The sequence below is a fragment of the Ambystoma mexicanum genome, chromosome 13 (assembly GCF_040938575.1).
Source record: "Ambystoma mexicanum isolate Mex_15411 chromosome 13, UKY_AmexF1_1, whole genome shotgun sequence".
Classification (NCBI taxonomy): domain Eukaryota; kingdom Metazoa; phylum Chordata; class Amphibia; order Caudata; family Ambystomatidae; genus Ambystoma; species Ambystoma mexicanum.
This window is the reverse complement of record NC_090938.1, coordinates 502,212,677-502,229,110: the sequence shown is the minus strand read 5'-3', so window position 1 is coordinate 502,229,110 and position 16,434 is coordinate 502,212,677. Positions and strand designations below refer to the sequence as shown.

The window sequence follows — 16,434 nt, the reverse complement described above, 5'->3', positions numbered from 1 at the left end:
CTGCTTCTTGTCTGTGTCCTGCTTCATAGATGTTCTGAATGCTCCAATACCTGTGAAGGGCCCCTATTGGCCTCCTCTTAGGGTGCCACGAAACAGTCTTAAGTGGTTGGCACCTTATGACTCCACAATGACTGTATAAAGTAGGGCTATCTAAAAATCAATACACTCGAATGGAGTACTGAGCCTGATGTGCCAGGCCCCACCGAAGCACCCCTTTGCATGGATGGCGCGCCCTTTGTGGGCTGCCGGCGCGTGCTCCTTTATGGACTGCACCCACGTATTTCTGTTGGGGCCGCGGCACCCATCATTCACACACCTGCCGCATTCCGTTCACTGCGAAACACAATTATCTGGGGCGATGGCGATATGCGGAGGAAGTAAATGGCTTGTAATTATGGCGGCCTCCCAGCTTCATTACTGCGCCCCCCGCGCCCCGCCCGCCCGCACACTGTGCTCGCCGAGAAGATGGATTGCCCGTCTAATGTGCGCCGCGCTAAAATGGATCTGCCTGCCAGCACTGCTCAGGATCAGCGCTTCTAGAGCATCCTGTCGCTATGGCAACTTTCATCCGGGATGGTGTTTCCATGGTGATTCGCATCAGATGATGTCTGGTACTGCCTTGCTTTGGTTCACCTCCTGCGGGCATCCTTCACCCCGCAATGGCATGTCTCCATTGAAGCCACGCGAGCGTTTCCTGACCTTCAGCCCATTTAAGACCCCCTCGTCTTCTTTTTATCCTCTGCCTTTCTGTTACAATCAATACCCTGCTTCCTTTAACCCCTTCCAGCATCGCTTCCTTATTATCTAGGCTATCTTCTCGTTTGCCTTGGAATCCGTGTATTTCTTAATTTCCCTCCTCTTTTCTCCCCTTCCTTCATCCTTTGCTTCCTTTTACCGGTTCTTCTTTCGTCTCTTCTCCCTTTCTTACTCCTTTTTATTTGATTGAAACTTCATTTCATTATCTGCATTCCTTTCGTTGCTTTACCAAATCCCTCTGTTATCTCTTCCTTTTGCCTGGTACATCTCATCTTTGCCACTTCAGAATCCCTCCTTCCTTTGTTCTTTCAATCCTCCCGACCCCCCACCCCCATTTTCTGTGTTTTCCCTTGTTTAAGTTTTTTCTCCTTTGTTTCCCCACCTCCCCTTTCCCCTCCTCTAGCACGTTTCTCTTTTCTTTGTTCCATTCGTGGCCTCCAGCATATGTCGGTCCAGTTCCTTCACACGCTCCTGCATGCGGTCATTGGTTGTGTGCAGAGGGTGAGCTGTGAATGCGCGCATATTCCATAATGTATGGGTGTAATAGAAGGCTGGCCAGGACTGAATGCCTGAGGGCTTTTGCAACATCCTCACAATTTTTTATAGTCAGCTGTTTGGTCAGGCAGCTTGATTGCCCCAATGAAATAGATGTATAAATAGATGGGGGAGGGTCTGTCTCGCGACATAATGGGAGGAAAGAGAATGAAGGTGGCCACCCAAACACGTGACCTCACAATATGCAAAAAGTAAAGATGACCCACCTCGTCAGGGAATGAGACTAAGAGATAAGTTGCAACGATAACAAACTTTACATAAAATAAAGTATGCAAGCAAAGAACCGTGCTGCCTGAGCGCGCTCTGCCAAAAAGTACATGGGCATCATATTATAAGAAACATTGTCGTCGGCCATGATGTCATGACATATAGTACAAAATTGCAATGCTAATTGGTGGGCCCGTATGGCACCTGCTCTATACGGGATGCCAGGCTGCAATTGGCCGCTGCTTCCCAGTCGATCTGGTGGCACGTGGGTCAGCTGGGCTCATCTCCGCAGTGAAGGTCAGGACAGATATAACACAAGCCTAACTAAGCTAAACCATAGGAACTGATAATATGAGAATATTGGTGAACATAGAATCCATGCATGAAGGGGGTATTTAGAAAAGGTGGGCTAATATGTTGGCATTCCGACCTCTACATTCAGGGCTTCATTGACACTGGGGGCCTGCTCCCAGGTGTCTCCCCCTGGGGGTTTGATCTACTATTTATGTTCTCTGATGTCTCATGATGCGAACAGAAATGTGTTGGGATTGGGGAAAATATACTGCTGCACAGGATTAAGTCTGTGGTGTGTGTTCTGGAATGGTCAATGCGAGGGGGTCAGATGGGTATCGCCATAAAAGAGAGTGGAGGGTCGTAGACTATTGGTCCATGGCCTGGCGGGGTGGGGGTTGAGAGGGCATGGGCAATTTAGTGAAGATGGATGGGCACTTGTGCTGGGCCTGCTCTGGTCTTACGCTTTGCGGAGACCACATTCTGTGGAGGTGATACTAAACAATTGCAAAAATAAATGGCTGGACTTCCGTGAGAACAAGGCTTGCGCGTAGCTGGCAGGGGGGTGGCGATGTCTGGGGCTCTTTGTGCAAGGTGCTGGGAAAGGGAGAGCTGAGTTTACAGAGGGATGATTTTTGGGCCTTGTAAAAAGAGGGCGCCAGCTCCAATTCAAAATGGTGTCCGTTGTAGGGGCTGTGGGCTGCAATGTTTGTATAAATCTCTGTTATATCATAAGACAACATGCCATGGCGGGGGTGGTTCTCCCCCCCTTGGCCTACACGTGATCTATTTAATGTGGGATAGGCAAGGGGGTGGAATAGGACCATCTCCTTCCCAATAAAGGTTGGAGGCTATGGGGGGAGACTTCGATTAAAAGAGAAGAAAATTATTATATGGCAATTATGAAATTGCCATGGCCACACAGTCGGCTTTAAAAATTGTTGAGATGGAAATTAAGCAGAGCCTCGCAAAATAAGCAAAGGCATGCAGAAACAAAGCACCGAAATCAGAGGTCGAAGTGAGTGGTACCTACCGGGAACTGAGTTCTACTACTTGTTTGCTGTTAACAGTTCCACTACTGTTTACAACCGTGTTCACAATTCAGGAGCTGTGCTTTTTTAATGATAAAAGCACACCTCTTCATGTTACCACCCTAAAGCATTTACAGCTCAACTGAAATCGTTCTGACTGCATATTCACAAACTAACCTTCGTCGGGTAAATTCCCACTTTTTTGATTTCGAGGGATCAGAACTTAAAGGGAACTAAGTATGCATAAGAAAGGCTAAAGGTAAGTCTGATTACCCCCCTTTCCAATGCCCAAGAGTTTGAGTGAGACAGGTGTTTACAAACTAAACAAATACAGTTTGCTGTTGTAAGTCATTGAACCCAGTACACAAACGAAGAATCAAAAACAATTTATTATATATTGTATATGATTAAAAAAAGGGGCACGTAGTGCCACAAATACAAAAAACAAATAATATTACAAAGGAATATTCTAAAAACCTTTAAACAAACAGGGTATGTTACACATAATGAACATAATCAAAGGGTATGAGCAAAACAAGATGTACATTTGTGACTACTTTGTTTGCATCAGGGATCCCACGCACACTTTGTGTGGGTATTACAGATAAATGTCGACATGTATTGGCCTCATAATATTTTAGACCCTCTCCCTAGTGCCTTGCATTCATTCTTTTGCGCCATCTTCAGTACACAATTTCTTCCACAAAGGTCAGTCAATAACTCTATACCCCACTTGATATTCAACGTGGTGAATTTTCTTCGTGTTACCTCTAGATTGTACACGGTAATGCAGCCTGCTTGTTTTCAAGAGCTGACTGGGAAACCTGCACTTAAGATGAAGAACTACAGCGCAGCACGTTACCAATGCCTAGAGAGACTTCACAATATACTGGTTGCCTTGAAGACCTGCTGACGCCACAAACCTAGGATCAGACTTACCTTTAGACTTGGTTATGCATATTCACAAAGCCTGGATGACATCCCAGCCTGGGTAGACTGTATCCGGCTTTATCTTAGCTCTGGGAAGGTGCCGATTACACTAAGTAAGAAATTCTCCTCCCATCCATCTCCCTCTGATATTTGGAAAACCTGTTCATTTGTTATCTTAGTTTAAATTCTTAGACCTTGTAGCGGTTACAGGTCCAGGCCATCTGCAATGCTATTTTGACATCGGGCGACCACATGGGATTTATCCCTTTATGCCGCTGGACAAGTGTGCAGCTGTAGTTGGAGACTTATTGCTTGGACTGTTGTAATGCACTTCCAGGGGTACTTCAATGGAACACATTAGTATATTCCAGGTGGATCAAAGCTGATTGGTTCCTGGGCATAGGAGAAGGGATCTTGTCCAAGTTGCTTGTAGGAGCGTGCTGGGGTTTCCAGTAGAGTAGAGACTTCAGCTTAAAATTGTCTGTATCATTTTCAAATGCATCCGTGGGGCTGGTCCTGCGTTTCTATGTTCTTTCATCGTCATAAATTATAACAAATGCCTTTTCAACGTGTATAAAATTACGAAAAGGTAATCAAATGTATTTATTTATTATAATTTTTTGAGGGGTAGGAGCAACCCCCCTCCGCCACCTATTTTTAATATTTACGACCCCCACAACCCTTTATCTGACACCCCCCCCAAAATTCGATGAGCATTTTTGTAATTCTATACTCATTAGAAAGGCATTCGTTATAATGTATGATGATGAAAGGACAGCATGCCGCTCCTGCCTACCTTCAGGATAGCATCACATGGTGTATGCCAGTGTGGAACCCCCATGGATGATCACAGACTATTCATCCCCCAGGACTCTGCCAGATCAGAGGAGGTGAGACTTTCAATCTTGGGATCCAGGCTTTGGAATAAATGACCACATTGTTCAGGCCCTGATTCGAGGCAGCATCTACTCAGTTAGGTTTAGGTATGGCTTCCAGCACAGTTAAGACTCAATTGTTTTCAACAAGGTGATGTATACAAATTCTAACTGACTGATGGCCTGGGAGAATACAATGTAAACCCAATCATGGGGAAGTTCTTCTTCCCATGCCACCCACTTGGCCATCAACCTGCCCCAACGCCTTGATACATGTCTTGCCCTATACTCCTGTCTACCACGTCCACCGCCGGGGTCTCAGTTCCACTACTTTTCTTGTACACTTCGACCACTGCCAAAAGTCTTAACTTTTCAATAGGCTATACTGCTTTAATATATCTAGTCTATAAAAAAGCTCACAACCACGAAACTGTACTTGGTTCATGACAAATAACTCAGCAATTTCATAAATGCAATATAGACGGAACTTCTATAATATGTAGTTGGTGTCGAAGGACTCCCTTTGTCAGAACTGGAGGCTGTGTAGTCTTCAGGTGTTGGTGCTGACCATCAAGTCCCAGTTTCACCCCTCGGGGGATGAGGGGGAGCGCAGACATCTTCTATGCACCTATCCCCTTCCCAACCTTCCCCCTCCCTCTCTGTCCTTGCACTCCCCTCTTCTCTCTATCCTCCTTTTATTGCTGCTGTATTGTCCCACCCTCTGTTTTCAACCCTCCCCATCCCATCCTCCTCTCCCCACCACCCTACCTGCCCATTCCTTATACCTTAAAACTTCTCAACTTCTCTGAGAATAGTAATGCCCAGTAGTCTATCCTTCCTACACTCCTCTTCCCTTCCCCCCTCTCACCCACCCACTCCCCCACCACTCTATTCTGCCGCAATTTAATTGTATGATTAGCATGGGATCGTATATGCTGCCTGATGTAGCCCCCTGTAACACAAGGTGAGGCTTTTCCAGTCTATGTAATCATACTTATCTGACCTGTACGCTGCCTGATGTATCCCCCCGTAACATGACGTGAGGCTCTGCCAGTCTGTGTAATACCTATCTGACCCATATGCTGCCTGATGTAGCCTCTGGTAATACGATATGAGGTTTGCTAGCCTGTGTACACACACCTTTTTTATGCCATATATGTATTCTTGCACTAATGCACCATGCACTTTCTGTAACTAGCGCTGAGATGCCGGAGGGCTTTGTGTGCTGAAATAAATGCATAAATAAATAAATAAAGTAGGTGTCCTGTCTTCATCACGATTTTCAGATCTGGAGTTTACAGATGTAGATCTGTTAATTATGCTGTATTTGCAGTCTAGACTGTTAAAATCTTGATTAAAACACGGGTACCCATAGTCTCATCACCTGAAGGGATCACTTTTTGTGCAAAGAAATAACCACAGTTACTCAAAAGGAATTAAGTGAACTTTATTTGTGGGGAGCGGGGGGGAGGGGGCTAGGTATTTATTGAAATGCATAGGTTTTGCAGAGGCACAAAAATAGTAATTATAGTTAACTTTCAAGTTGAGAAAATATGAACAATGTTTATAAAATGAAAACAAATGCAGAGCTTTGTGGTAAAGGGGTCGGTTCACTGTTGGCGCAGAGCTGCACAGACACGGCACAAAGCCCCCAAGAAGTACATATGGCCGCAATTCTGTGTAGCTTTGAAGCACATGGGCATAAGGTATAGCAGCAGTAGAATTCTCTGCGGACTGTTGCAAGACCGGGAAGGTAGCTCACGTGTGTGAGCAGCATCGCATCTTACATTTGAGTTCAAACCCTGGCTTGCAAACCATTATACATGTACTTCCTATTACTTGACACGATACGTTTGGTTGTTGCTTCAAACTGGTCTACAAGGTGTGGACCAGTAGTTTGGCCATCATGTTAATGTTGCATTAAGGACCTTGGTTGAAGGGTAGGCATGATATGATATGATATGGCATTTATAATGCGCCTATACACAAGTGTTTCAAGGCGCAGCGAGGCAGGGAGGGGGAACGAAGGGAGGACCAAAAACGATCCTACTAGGCCAAGTGTCATTCAGATCACGCAAGTGCATGGGATGGGGGAAGGGGAAAGTGCAGCGGATAGGGGGAAGGGAGAGTGCAGTACACAGGAATAGAATAATAACAATAAGTAACGGCCAGCAGGTGGCAAGTGCAAAGGTAAGTGCAGAATCGGGTGTCAAGTGCTGGTAGTGGGACTCTAGGGATACAGAAACAGTCCCCAAGTGCGGGAGTTACCAGGCAGGCAGTGCATGTGTGAAACTGGCGGGGGAGGGACCTGGGCCCGAGATCAGAGGGTGACCAGGTAACCAGTGAAGTTTCAGTTTCAGCAAGGAGATCAGCAGGGGAGAGGAGGAGAAAAAGCTGAAGCAAAGAGAAATGTTTTGAGGTGCTTCCGGAACCTGAGATGGTTCTCCTCAAGTTTCAGAGAGGCTGTTCCAGAGGGAGGCCCCAGCCGAAGAAAGAGATCTACCACCAATTTGTTGCTTGGAAAAGCGACTGACCATGAGTGAGTTGGAGGCGGATGAGGGAAGAGCTCAAGAAGGAAGATATTTAGGAAGAGAGAGTTGAAGGTATTGAGGCCCCAGGCCCCAGAAGGCCTTGTGGACAATGCAGAGGGTTTTGAGTTTACTCCTCGCAGCCACTGGGAGCCAGTGCAGAGATTTCAGTCCTGGAGAGATGCGATCCCTGGGCTTGAGGCAAAGGACAAGTCTCACAGTCCTGTTCTGGATGAGTTGTAGAGGGCAGAGAGTAGAGGCAGGCCGATTTAGAAAGAGTCTGTTGCAATAGTCCAGCCTAGAGAGAACCAGAGCTCTGGAGACATTGAGCTTCTGGGGGAAGGAGAGGAAAGGAATAATACCTCTGAGGAGGTGCAGCTGGTGTGTGTGACTTCATAGCAACGTCAGAGATGTGTAGAGTCGAAGATGACCCCAAAGTTTTTAGCCTCACAGGTGGGAGCAGGAAGAGGGCCAAGAGAGGCCGGCCAGAGAGCGACAGGAAAGGAGGGAGTGGGTGTGCCGATGAGGAGAATCTCAGTCTTACTGGCATTAAGGCAGAGGTCATGGGCAGCACCCCACGCCTGAATAGCAGACAGACGGTCAGCTAGGTATGGCATGTGTAGGGCAGGCAGCACATACGTGAGGTGAGATGAGCTCTCATGGGGAGTCTGCCTTTCACACATCTACCCCACTCCTGCAATTCTCCCTCAAACCCCCACTGCCTTGCACTTATCATCTTGTCATGCACTTGCAGACTAGGATTGTCACCAGGCCAATATAACCGTTCTTTATTATTGTATTCTCATGATTTCCCATGTCCCACCCCCTTCTTGTCTTGTGGCGCCTGGAAACACCTGTGTGTAGGTGCCATACAAATGTCCAATAAATGAAATAAATACAATCTCTGGGTGGGCCACATTCTGAAATAATGAGAAACTAGGGGATCTTACTTTCTGACTAAACCGCTGAAGCGAAGACTACAGGTGAGTTTAGAAAGGCGTAGCAGTGTGGGGGCATAGAGAGGCCAAGAATTTAACGATAAGAAAGTAGTATGAGGTGAACATGGCTTGGAGAAAAAAAATTATCCATCAAGATTGATTTTATATATATATATATATATATATATATATATATATATATATATATATATATTTTTTTTTTTTATTAATTTTTTTTTAAAACAACATTGGGCAAATGTTATCAAATAAAATGAAAGACATTGTTTTATGCTTTGGGCAATACATTAAACTGTTTGTACTAAGACATTCCCAGGACACATTTCCGGGAGATAGTCTCATCTTTTAGCAAGTCTTCACAGGAAAACTCGAGACCTTTGGGACAGTGTTTTTCAGACCCACCAATTGGACCCCGTACAGGCCCAAACCGATCCTTCTATACATCCTTCCTTTTCACAGACTCCCTTCCTCCTGGTCCTCCCTGTGACTTTAACAAACTCTTCAGGTGGCATAACACCTGTTTGATCCACTACCAATCATTACACATGCACCCTTAATGCCAAAACCATACTCTTTCCCCTTCACTATAGGGACACGCTTCAGAGCAGCAAGACCACTATGGCGGTCATGCAGACAATATAGATGCTTATAATTGTTTATAGTGTTGTGCACATCATTTTGGTGGGTATGGATCATTTGCATGAACCATCCTGTGAGATAAGAAAAGCGCTTTGGGGTTTCTCACAGCAGTGTTTGGCACTTTCTTCCCTGATTGCAGGTGTCTGGCCTAAGCGTCTCAACTGGAAAGGACCAGCTGGTGGTCTTCCACACGAAGGACAACAAAGACCTGATTGTCTGCCTGTGCTGCCAACAGTCCGCCCTCGATAACCGGATTGGGGAAATCGTTGGGGTCTTGGTGAACCACTTTAAGAGGTCAGTGTTGTTTGCAGAGGTGAGGCCAAAGGCACATGGGTTTCCAGTCCGATGATGACGGATTTGGCACCACCCATGAGTTGGGTAGAATTCCGCAGTGTGTCAGTTGATACCCATGTTTGTCCTATCTTTCATTCTCTTTCTGTCTCTCCTCCCTTTCTACAATATGTTTTCTGCCTTGCCTGAGCACAAATTAATGTGTATATCAGTCTGACTCCACCCACAAGGGCAGCTTGGCACCAAAATGCTTAGCAATTTGCCTCTGAACCAGAATACAAACAACACTCTCAGACACGTGACTTTGCCTTGTTTGGCGTCATCAGTGGAGTGTGGCTGTGGTGCTGTGTCTCACTAGGCCCAGACAGCAAGGGGTCAGTATCTGGATTGGCCACTCTAATTGACTCAGCGATGTGAGAGCACCTCTACTGAGAACGAGCATGGCCAAATAACCTGTTCAATGGGATGGTGCCTACTCAAGGGGTCAACAGTCACGGTTTACCTCACTGTGCCTTACCAGAGGAGACATATCTATTTGCGCATCCATTTGATCCCCCCATAAGAGCAGGCCAGCATGGAAATGCTTGCAGATATCGACACCCACCCCAAGAGTTTTGTTCCTGAGGCAGTCTTTTCTACGGCACCCTTTGAATACTTCTAGGCTATGTATTGTGAATTGACACAATGTGGCGGTATTGCTTTGCTTGCATGTGATACATTGTCCATAATTAGGGTTGCAGGCCTACCGCCATAGACGGTGATCGCTTTGTGTCTACTGTAACTTGTTATCGATTTACCTATTGATCTGTGTAGCGCCAGTCACATGCCCGGAACAGACCCTCGGGCGCTCGGCTTAGAAGCAAAACTGTGCGCAGTGCAGGCAGAGGCAAGCAAGAAGGCCCGACTAGCCACAGCCGGGGACTTAAGTCACTAAAGAACTTTCTAGTGAGTCCTTCAGATCCTCTGTTAGTTCTACATCGTAGACCAGCTTCTGATATGTGCCAAGAAATGATTCCATGGTTTGATATCCTGAGAGAGGGTGGAGCAGGATCTGTTAATGCTGTGCAGTTAGTTAGGGGGGTGTTTCACTGTTAAATGTCATTCTATGTAACCTGGGGATGTTTCCCTTTTTTACTATGTCATGTGTTACATTTCTCTAGCTTCACATTTCTGTCTCGTCATCTTGACATAATTATTTGTATTTGTATTTATAGTGTTTATATAGCGCCTTTGTCCAAAGCGCTTTACATAGAACAGTCAACAATTAAATGAATCAGAATGCAAATCAGCGTTCATAAACAGTAACATTCAAACTGTGTTCATAAACAGTAACAATCAATTAGCGTGAATCAGTGTTCATAAGCAGATTAAATCAATTAGAGGACTGTAGTAGGTGGTTTTTAGAGAGGAACGGAACAGAGAATAGGAAGTAATGAAGCGAAGAGACAGGGGAAGCATGTTTCAGTGAAGAGGGGCTAGCAGTGGAACGAGCAAAAACGGGATTGGGCACATGGGGGCTGTGGGACATTGAGTCTAAAAAGATTAGTAGAGCGAGGGAGTGAGATGGAGAGTAAAAAGAAAGAGATGTAAGGTAGTCAGGAGCAAGAGCATAGAGACATTTGAACACAAGACAGAGAAAGTTGTAGTTAAGTTGAGAATAGAAGGGCAACCAGCCAAGAGAGGCCGGGGAAGGAGAAATTGGATCATGGTAAGAGAGAAGACAGAGTGAGCGAATTGAAGAATGATAGATGGATTTAAGAGGAGCAAGGCGTGAGTAGGGAAGACCAAAGAACAGAACCGAACAGAACAATAGAATAGTCGGGAGAAGACTAGTGAGGAGATAAGGAGTTTTGTAGCGTGGAAAGTGAGAAAAGGGCGGACCTTGCGAATGTTGCAGGGATGAAATCGACAGGCGCGGGCTGTAAGTGAGATGTGGTGGTCAAAGGAGAGATTAGAATCAAAATAAATGCCGGTTTCTAAGCGCGGACCCGGGGATCGAACCTGTGTTGCTCCACGTCGTCTTGCTTCCAAGGCGAGCCCCAGGGATCGAACCTGTGTTGCTCTGTGTCGTCTGGCTTCCAAGGCGAGCACGTTGCCCCTGAGCTACCCTCCCGTGAACATACATGACCACACTGCTTGATAGCAGGCAGCACATTCATGTGCAAAGATAAAGCGTGCCTCCACCACAGCACCTTTTGAATAGTTGTACAATCCGCGATTCCCCCTCATGTCAATGGTTGTGAATCTTTATTCACGGCTCTGCCTCATGCCACTATTTTCACTCTGTCGCACGTCTTTCGCAGCACTAAACCATGTGATCATATCACACCAATTCTTTCTCCTCTGCACTGGCTCAGGCACAACTCTTAATATATGCACTGTGACATGCAGAGCTATTACACGTAAATACACGGAATTCACAACAACCTCATGCTTGAGTGATCAGCTCGGCATCTTTAGATGGCCCCACCCCTCCTAAAGGAAATCTGCACCACGTTTGCACAACTCTCTCTTATTCACAAGCCTATGATAGTAAAAGGTATTTTTACAAGGCCGCTCCCAGACTGTCAAAGGTAAGATCCTCACTGCTCAAGGGGACGCTGAAGGCTCATTGGTTTATGCCACACTTCTCATGCTATGCTCTTGCTGCTCCTTCTGATAGCCTCAGAAACAACAACCCTAGAATAAACTAGGGAGGCGGTCATGTTGTCATGTTGAAAGATGTCCTACTATTACCTAGGTTTTTTTTCACCCTGCTCTAATATTTCATTCCATGTGTGAGAGATTCATTTTTTGTTTTACTTTGTCTATAGCCCCCACTTCCTGTTTTTATTAGGGGCCAACAAAGAAGCTGTTGAGTCTTATGTTGTGATTCACAATGTTCTTCCCGAGCATGTGGAAAACCTCTCAGCATGGGATAATGATGTGTTATTTATATAGCGCCTTAATCCAAAGTGCTTTACGGAGCACATATTTACATACAATATCACCCAACCGAAATTGGTACTCATTTATCGACCTCGGAAGGATGAAAGGCTGATTTGGCCTTGTCGGGATTCGAACCTGCGACCTGCAGATCACACTCAGATCGCAGCAGCGAGCGCTCAACCCGCTGAGCTATGTTACCGGCACTATCAGCGGATTCAATGGGAAAATACCAACTCTCGTTGAATCCAATGAGTAGCAGGATCCCTTTTGCGAGGAGGCAGTGTACTACTGGCTGGAGAGACAGATGTAGGAGCTGCTGAGTGTACTGGACATACATGTGGAGGTAAGTAAGGAGTATGGGATGGGGAGGGGAGAGGGGGCGTGGCAGGCTCATAGAAGTTAGAGTTCGAACGCTGTTACATTCTGCAGACAATCTAAAAAGACACATTCATTGCAATGAACAGAAGTCTTCTTACTATATCTGTGTATAATGTAAGTGAAGCCTACACACGTTTTTAAGCATTCAAAAGCCCCTACTAGACTAGATGTATGAGCATTATTTAAATATTCTTTGTCAAATGAAATCACATTTTGAGATGGTCGCCCTCTCAGAATGTGCTGTAATTCGATTTTGAGTACTTAAATAAAGCCCATGTACTGAGTAAATCAATTTTAACCCTGAAAGACGTGTACAAGTTAGGGCTTTCACAATTACATTAAGCATAGAAATAGTAAAAAGACTTGTCTCTACTTTGTCCATGCTTAATGTAATGGTGTGTAAACCCTAACTTGCGCAGGTTTTTCAGTATTCAGAGGTTAGGGACTTTAGAGTGCTTAGTACCTGTGTTTAATTAGCTACATGTGATTATTTGGGTTTATACCGTTTTTACACGCACAATGCCAGGCCTAAATCCCGGAATAAGAATGCTGGTAAGGGGCATAGACACATTTATGTCACGTGTTGCTTCTATTTGGTTTCTCACGAGCCCAGCTGCCTGATTGTCTCAGTGTGTTATGACGCCATCAATATCGGGACTTAATGTAAGCATAGGTTGGTGGTGAAAGTGATTCTTTGGTAAATGTAAAATGTTTAACTTTCCCAATATTTTCATATGGGGTTTGAGTTCTTTCTGGACCCTTGTGTTCCGGTTTACAGGTGATTGAATTCCATCTGGGTTTTTTTTTTTAAGTGGGGATTAAGGAATACATCATGCACGCTTGGCAAGTGCGAGTTATGTGTTTATTATAATGGTTTTGTAAAATCTTGGCCCTGCTGTCGGCCACCTCAGAGCACTTTGCATGCGGTGGGTGGTACAAAGCGAGTGTACAGAGGAATGGCACGGCCTGGTGATTTATGTGCATCCTAACACATCCACATAGTCAGTGGTGCTAGCATTCAAATGACCCGGTACACAGTGGTGGCCCGCCACTGTGGGTGTAGGGCACCGCCCCCTCGCTTGAGTGGCAGGCAGCATAGTCCACCTGTGTGCTGTACCTGCACAGAGGACTGTGTTGGCTGCCTCTGACCAGGGGCACATCCACCACTATGCATTTGTTTGTTTGTCTCGCAGGCCTTTCAGCTGCTCAACAAAAGTAGTGCAAAGTATTGAGAGGTGGCAGGGTGGCTGAAGATTGGCCCTGCCGCCTCTCATTATTACGCTAACAGCATAGACTGGCTGGCTGAAAGGAGAGGCGTCATCTCCTGTCAGTCAGCATGTTTATGTTGCAGAGAGGAGGGGAGTGCCATCTGGTCCTCATTGGCGGCGTGAGCGCATGTGGAGGCTGCGTGCAGGTAAGGTACGTGTGTTTTCTCTGTAGTGTGTCTCTGCAACAGCAATACTGTCCCAACAAGGGGGCACTTCCGTCTTCTCCAATGCCCCCGCCTGTTGTCTGCCCATGTAGCTGCCATTCGAGCATGTAGGGCTACTGACCCCTCCCCGTCTTCTCCCTGCCGTTCCGTGGGCGGTACTGCTGTTACTGCCGCGACCTTCACCAACTTACTATGCGCCTGCTTTGCCTCATCTGCTAATCTCCTCTGTGCTATTTATTTTTCACTTTCTTTGATCCGCCTGCAATGGTGTACTATGATTCTCTGTATTTCTGGCTATCGTTTGGCTTCTATCCCAGGAATTTTATCAAGGGCCTTCTGTACCTCCTTCGGGAGGCATCTTTTGATGATAAAGTAAAATAGGGAGGTGGATTGGTCCCAAGCCGCGCCCGTCTCCGCCCGCCACGTCTCCTGCACCCGGAGAATGAACTGCACAGCATCTTCCTCGTCCCCCATTGTGCATTGCATTACAGAGTGTACATCTGGGATGTTGGGGAAGGTTCTCTGCAGTGCATCCCACAATTGCTTTCTCACATTGTTAAATGACACCCCGCATTGTCTATCATTGCACATCGTTAGTGCCGGGAACCCCGCCTTCATCCACACTGAGTCTTCGTGATCACCCACTGCTGATATTAAGAGACTTTTAATATCTCCTATGGCCAGGGGTACCCCCGCTGTATTCTTCTCAAATGCATATATCCATTTTCCTGCACCCCTGGAAAGTGGTGGGAGGCTTTTCAATTGGTTGTTTTTGTCCATCCGCGCCCATGGCATGTAATGGGGCCGTCCTGCTCCTTTATGGATGAGGAGCATCTGTAATTTAGACCTCGCCTTCCACTTACTTACCTTCATCCCTTACTTTTTTGCCAATGCTATCCTTCCCAACCTGTTTCGGAGCCTACCCTTCCATCGTTCTTCTTCCCCTTCTGTTACCTGTTGAGTTGCCCATTGGACCCGAGGTGTCCCTCCCACTGCCCCTTCGTCTGACTCGTCAAAGTCGCTCCAACATTCCTCCTCCCTGTCTGAGTCTACAGAATCATATCCCATACTCACTACATCCCCTTCTCGTTCTACACAGACGTTTTTTATTGGGACACTATCTATTCGGAAAGCAAATCTCTGGATTTCCATTCATCTTCCGGTAACACAGAGGGACATCTCAGGGAGGCTGGTAATGGGGGTAGTCCTCCTGGCAGTGGCACCTGTCATGAACCGTCGGATGAGTCCCTTTTGGACTTCCTGGTCCCTGACACATCGAGGCCTGCACTCAGCAGTACTACCATCATGGCCGACAGACACGGAACGTTGTTTACCAGCTTCCGCGTCGGACGTAGCACACTCTATAAAGAAGCCACACCCCCGCGGGCCCGCTCGTCTCAACGCTACCACTTGCACTGGCTAGACGTGTGTTGCCGTAGTTCGCTCTCACTGACTACCTGTTCCTGGACCCTTTGTTCTTCCTCCTTCAGTCCCTTCCTTTCCTTACCGCCTGTATCCTGGACCCCTGTATACCCGTCTCGAGTACACATCATCATTTCCTGGATTTTCCGGACATACTGAACGTTCCAGGAGTCGAAGCGCCGATCACATGCTGGAACCCGAAGAAGCCCACACGGGGCTGTACAAGACCCGGACTGTATGCAAGAAAACTCCTTCAAGGAGCTCCAGTAGACAACAGCAACAGGTGAGAAGGGGGGGAAACCTGTGACAGATTGAGGCGCCAACGAACCAAAATAGATATAGACATGGAGGCGGCGCTTCAAGATCTTATGCGCGGCATGCAGGAGTTGACAACGGAAGTGCAGAATCTTAAGGCTGAGAACGCTGCGCTAAAACAATTAGTCTTGTCCCGGGATTCCGCGACCAAGGAAAGTGTATTGTTGGGCGTAGTATTTGATAAATACGACGGTTCTTCAAAAACCCTTCGCGGATTCCTTGACTCGTGTTTAGTCCATTTCACCTTCAAGCCCTACTACGTCTCCACCCCCAGGGTAAAGGTGGGCTTCATGATTTCGCATCTCTCTGGGAATGCTTTGACTTGGGCCACGCCCTTAGTTCATTCTGGAGATGCCTTCCTGGATGACTACGACGGATGCGTACAGGCTTTAAAGACCATGTTTGACCGCCCAGAACAGGTCTATAGTGCCCAGTAACGCCTACTAGATTTCCAACAAGGTTCCCAAGACATGGTGTCATATGTGATACGCTTTAAGCAATTGGCCAAAGAAGCGGATTGGTCCTCAGAAGCCTGCTTTAACCTTTTTTCGAAGAGGACTAAATGAAGAGATAAAAGATGAGCTAGCCAGAGTGGCTCGTCCAGGCACATTCCAGGCTCTCATGGATTTCTCTCTACAGCTGGACTTCGTTATCCAGGAACGGAAGGCAGAGAAGAAGACCAGAACGTCCTTCCAAAAGACCACCATGGAAACTTCCTCGAAGGCTGAGCTAATGAACATGAACCCATGCAACTCGGGGCCTTTCGCGGACCCATATGCAACGGATTTATACCAGGCTTTGTATGTATTGTGCCTCAGATAAACACCTAGTGAGAGAGTGTCCATTAGCCCCTCCACGGCATTCAGGAAATGCCAGCTCCCAATCCTAGATGGAGCGCAG

At 46.5% G+C, this 16,434-nt stretch overlaps 1 protein-coding gene across 1 annotated transcript in view; it reads left to right on the top strand.

Annotated features, from left to right (window-relative positions):
• Positions 1 to 16,434, top strand: part of MYO1D (myosin ID) — a 780,763-nt gene that overhangs the window by 595,033 nt on the left and 169,296 nt on the right. The window contains exon 21 of the mRNA XM_069634169.1: positions 8,908 to 9,062. Within this exon, the coding sequence (XP_069490270.1) occupies positions 8,908 to 9,062 (155 nt within the window). The remainder of the gene's footprint in view (positions 1 to 8,907; positions 9,063 to 16,434) is intronic.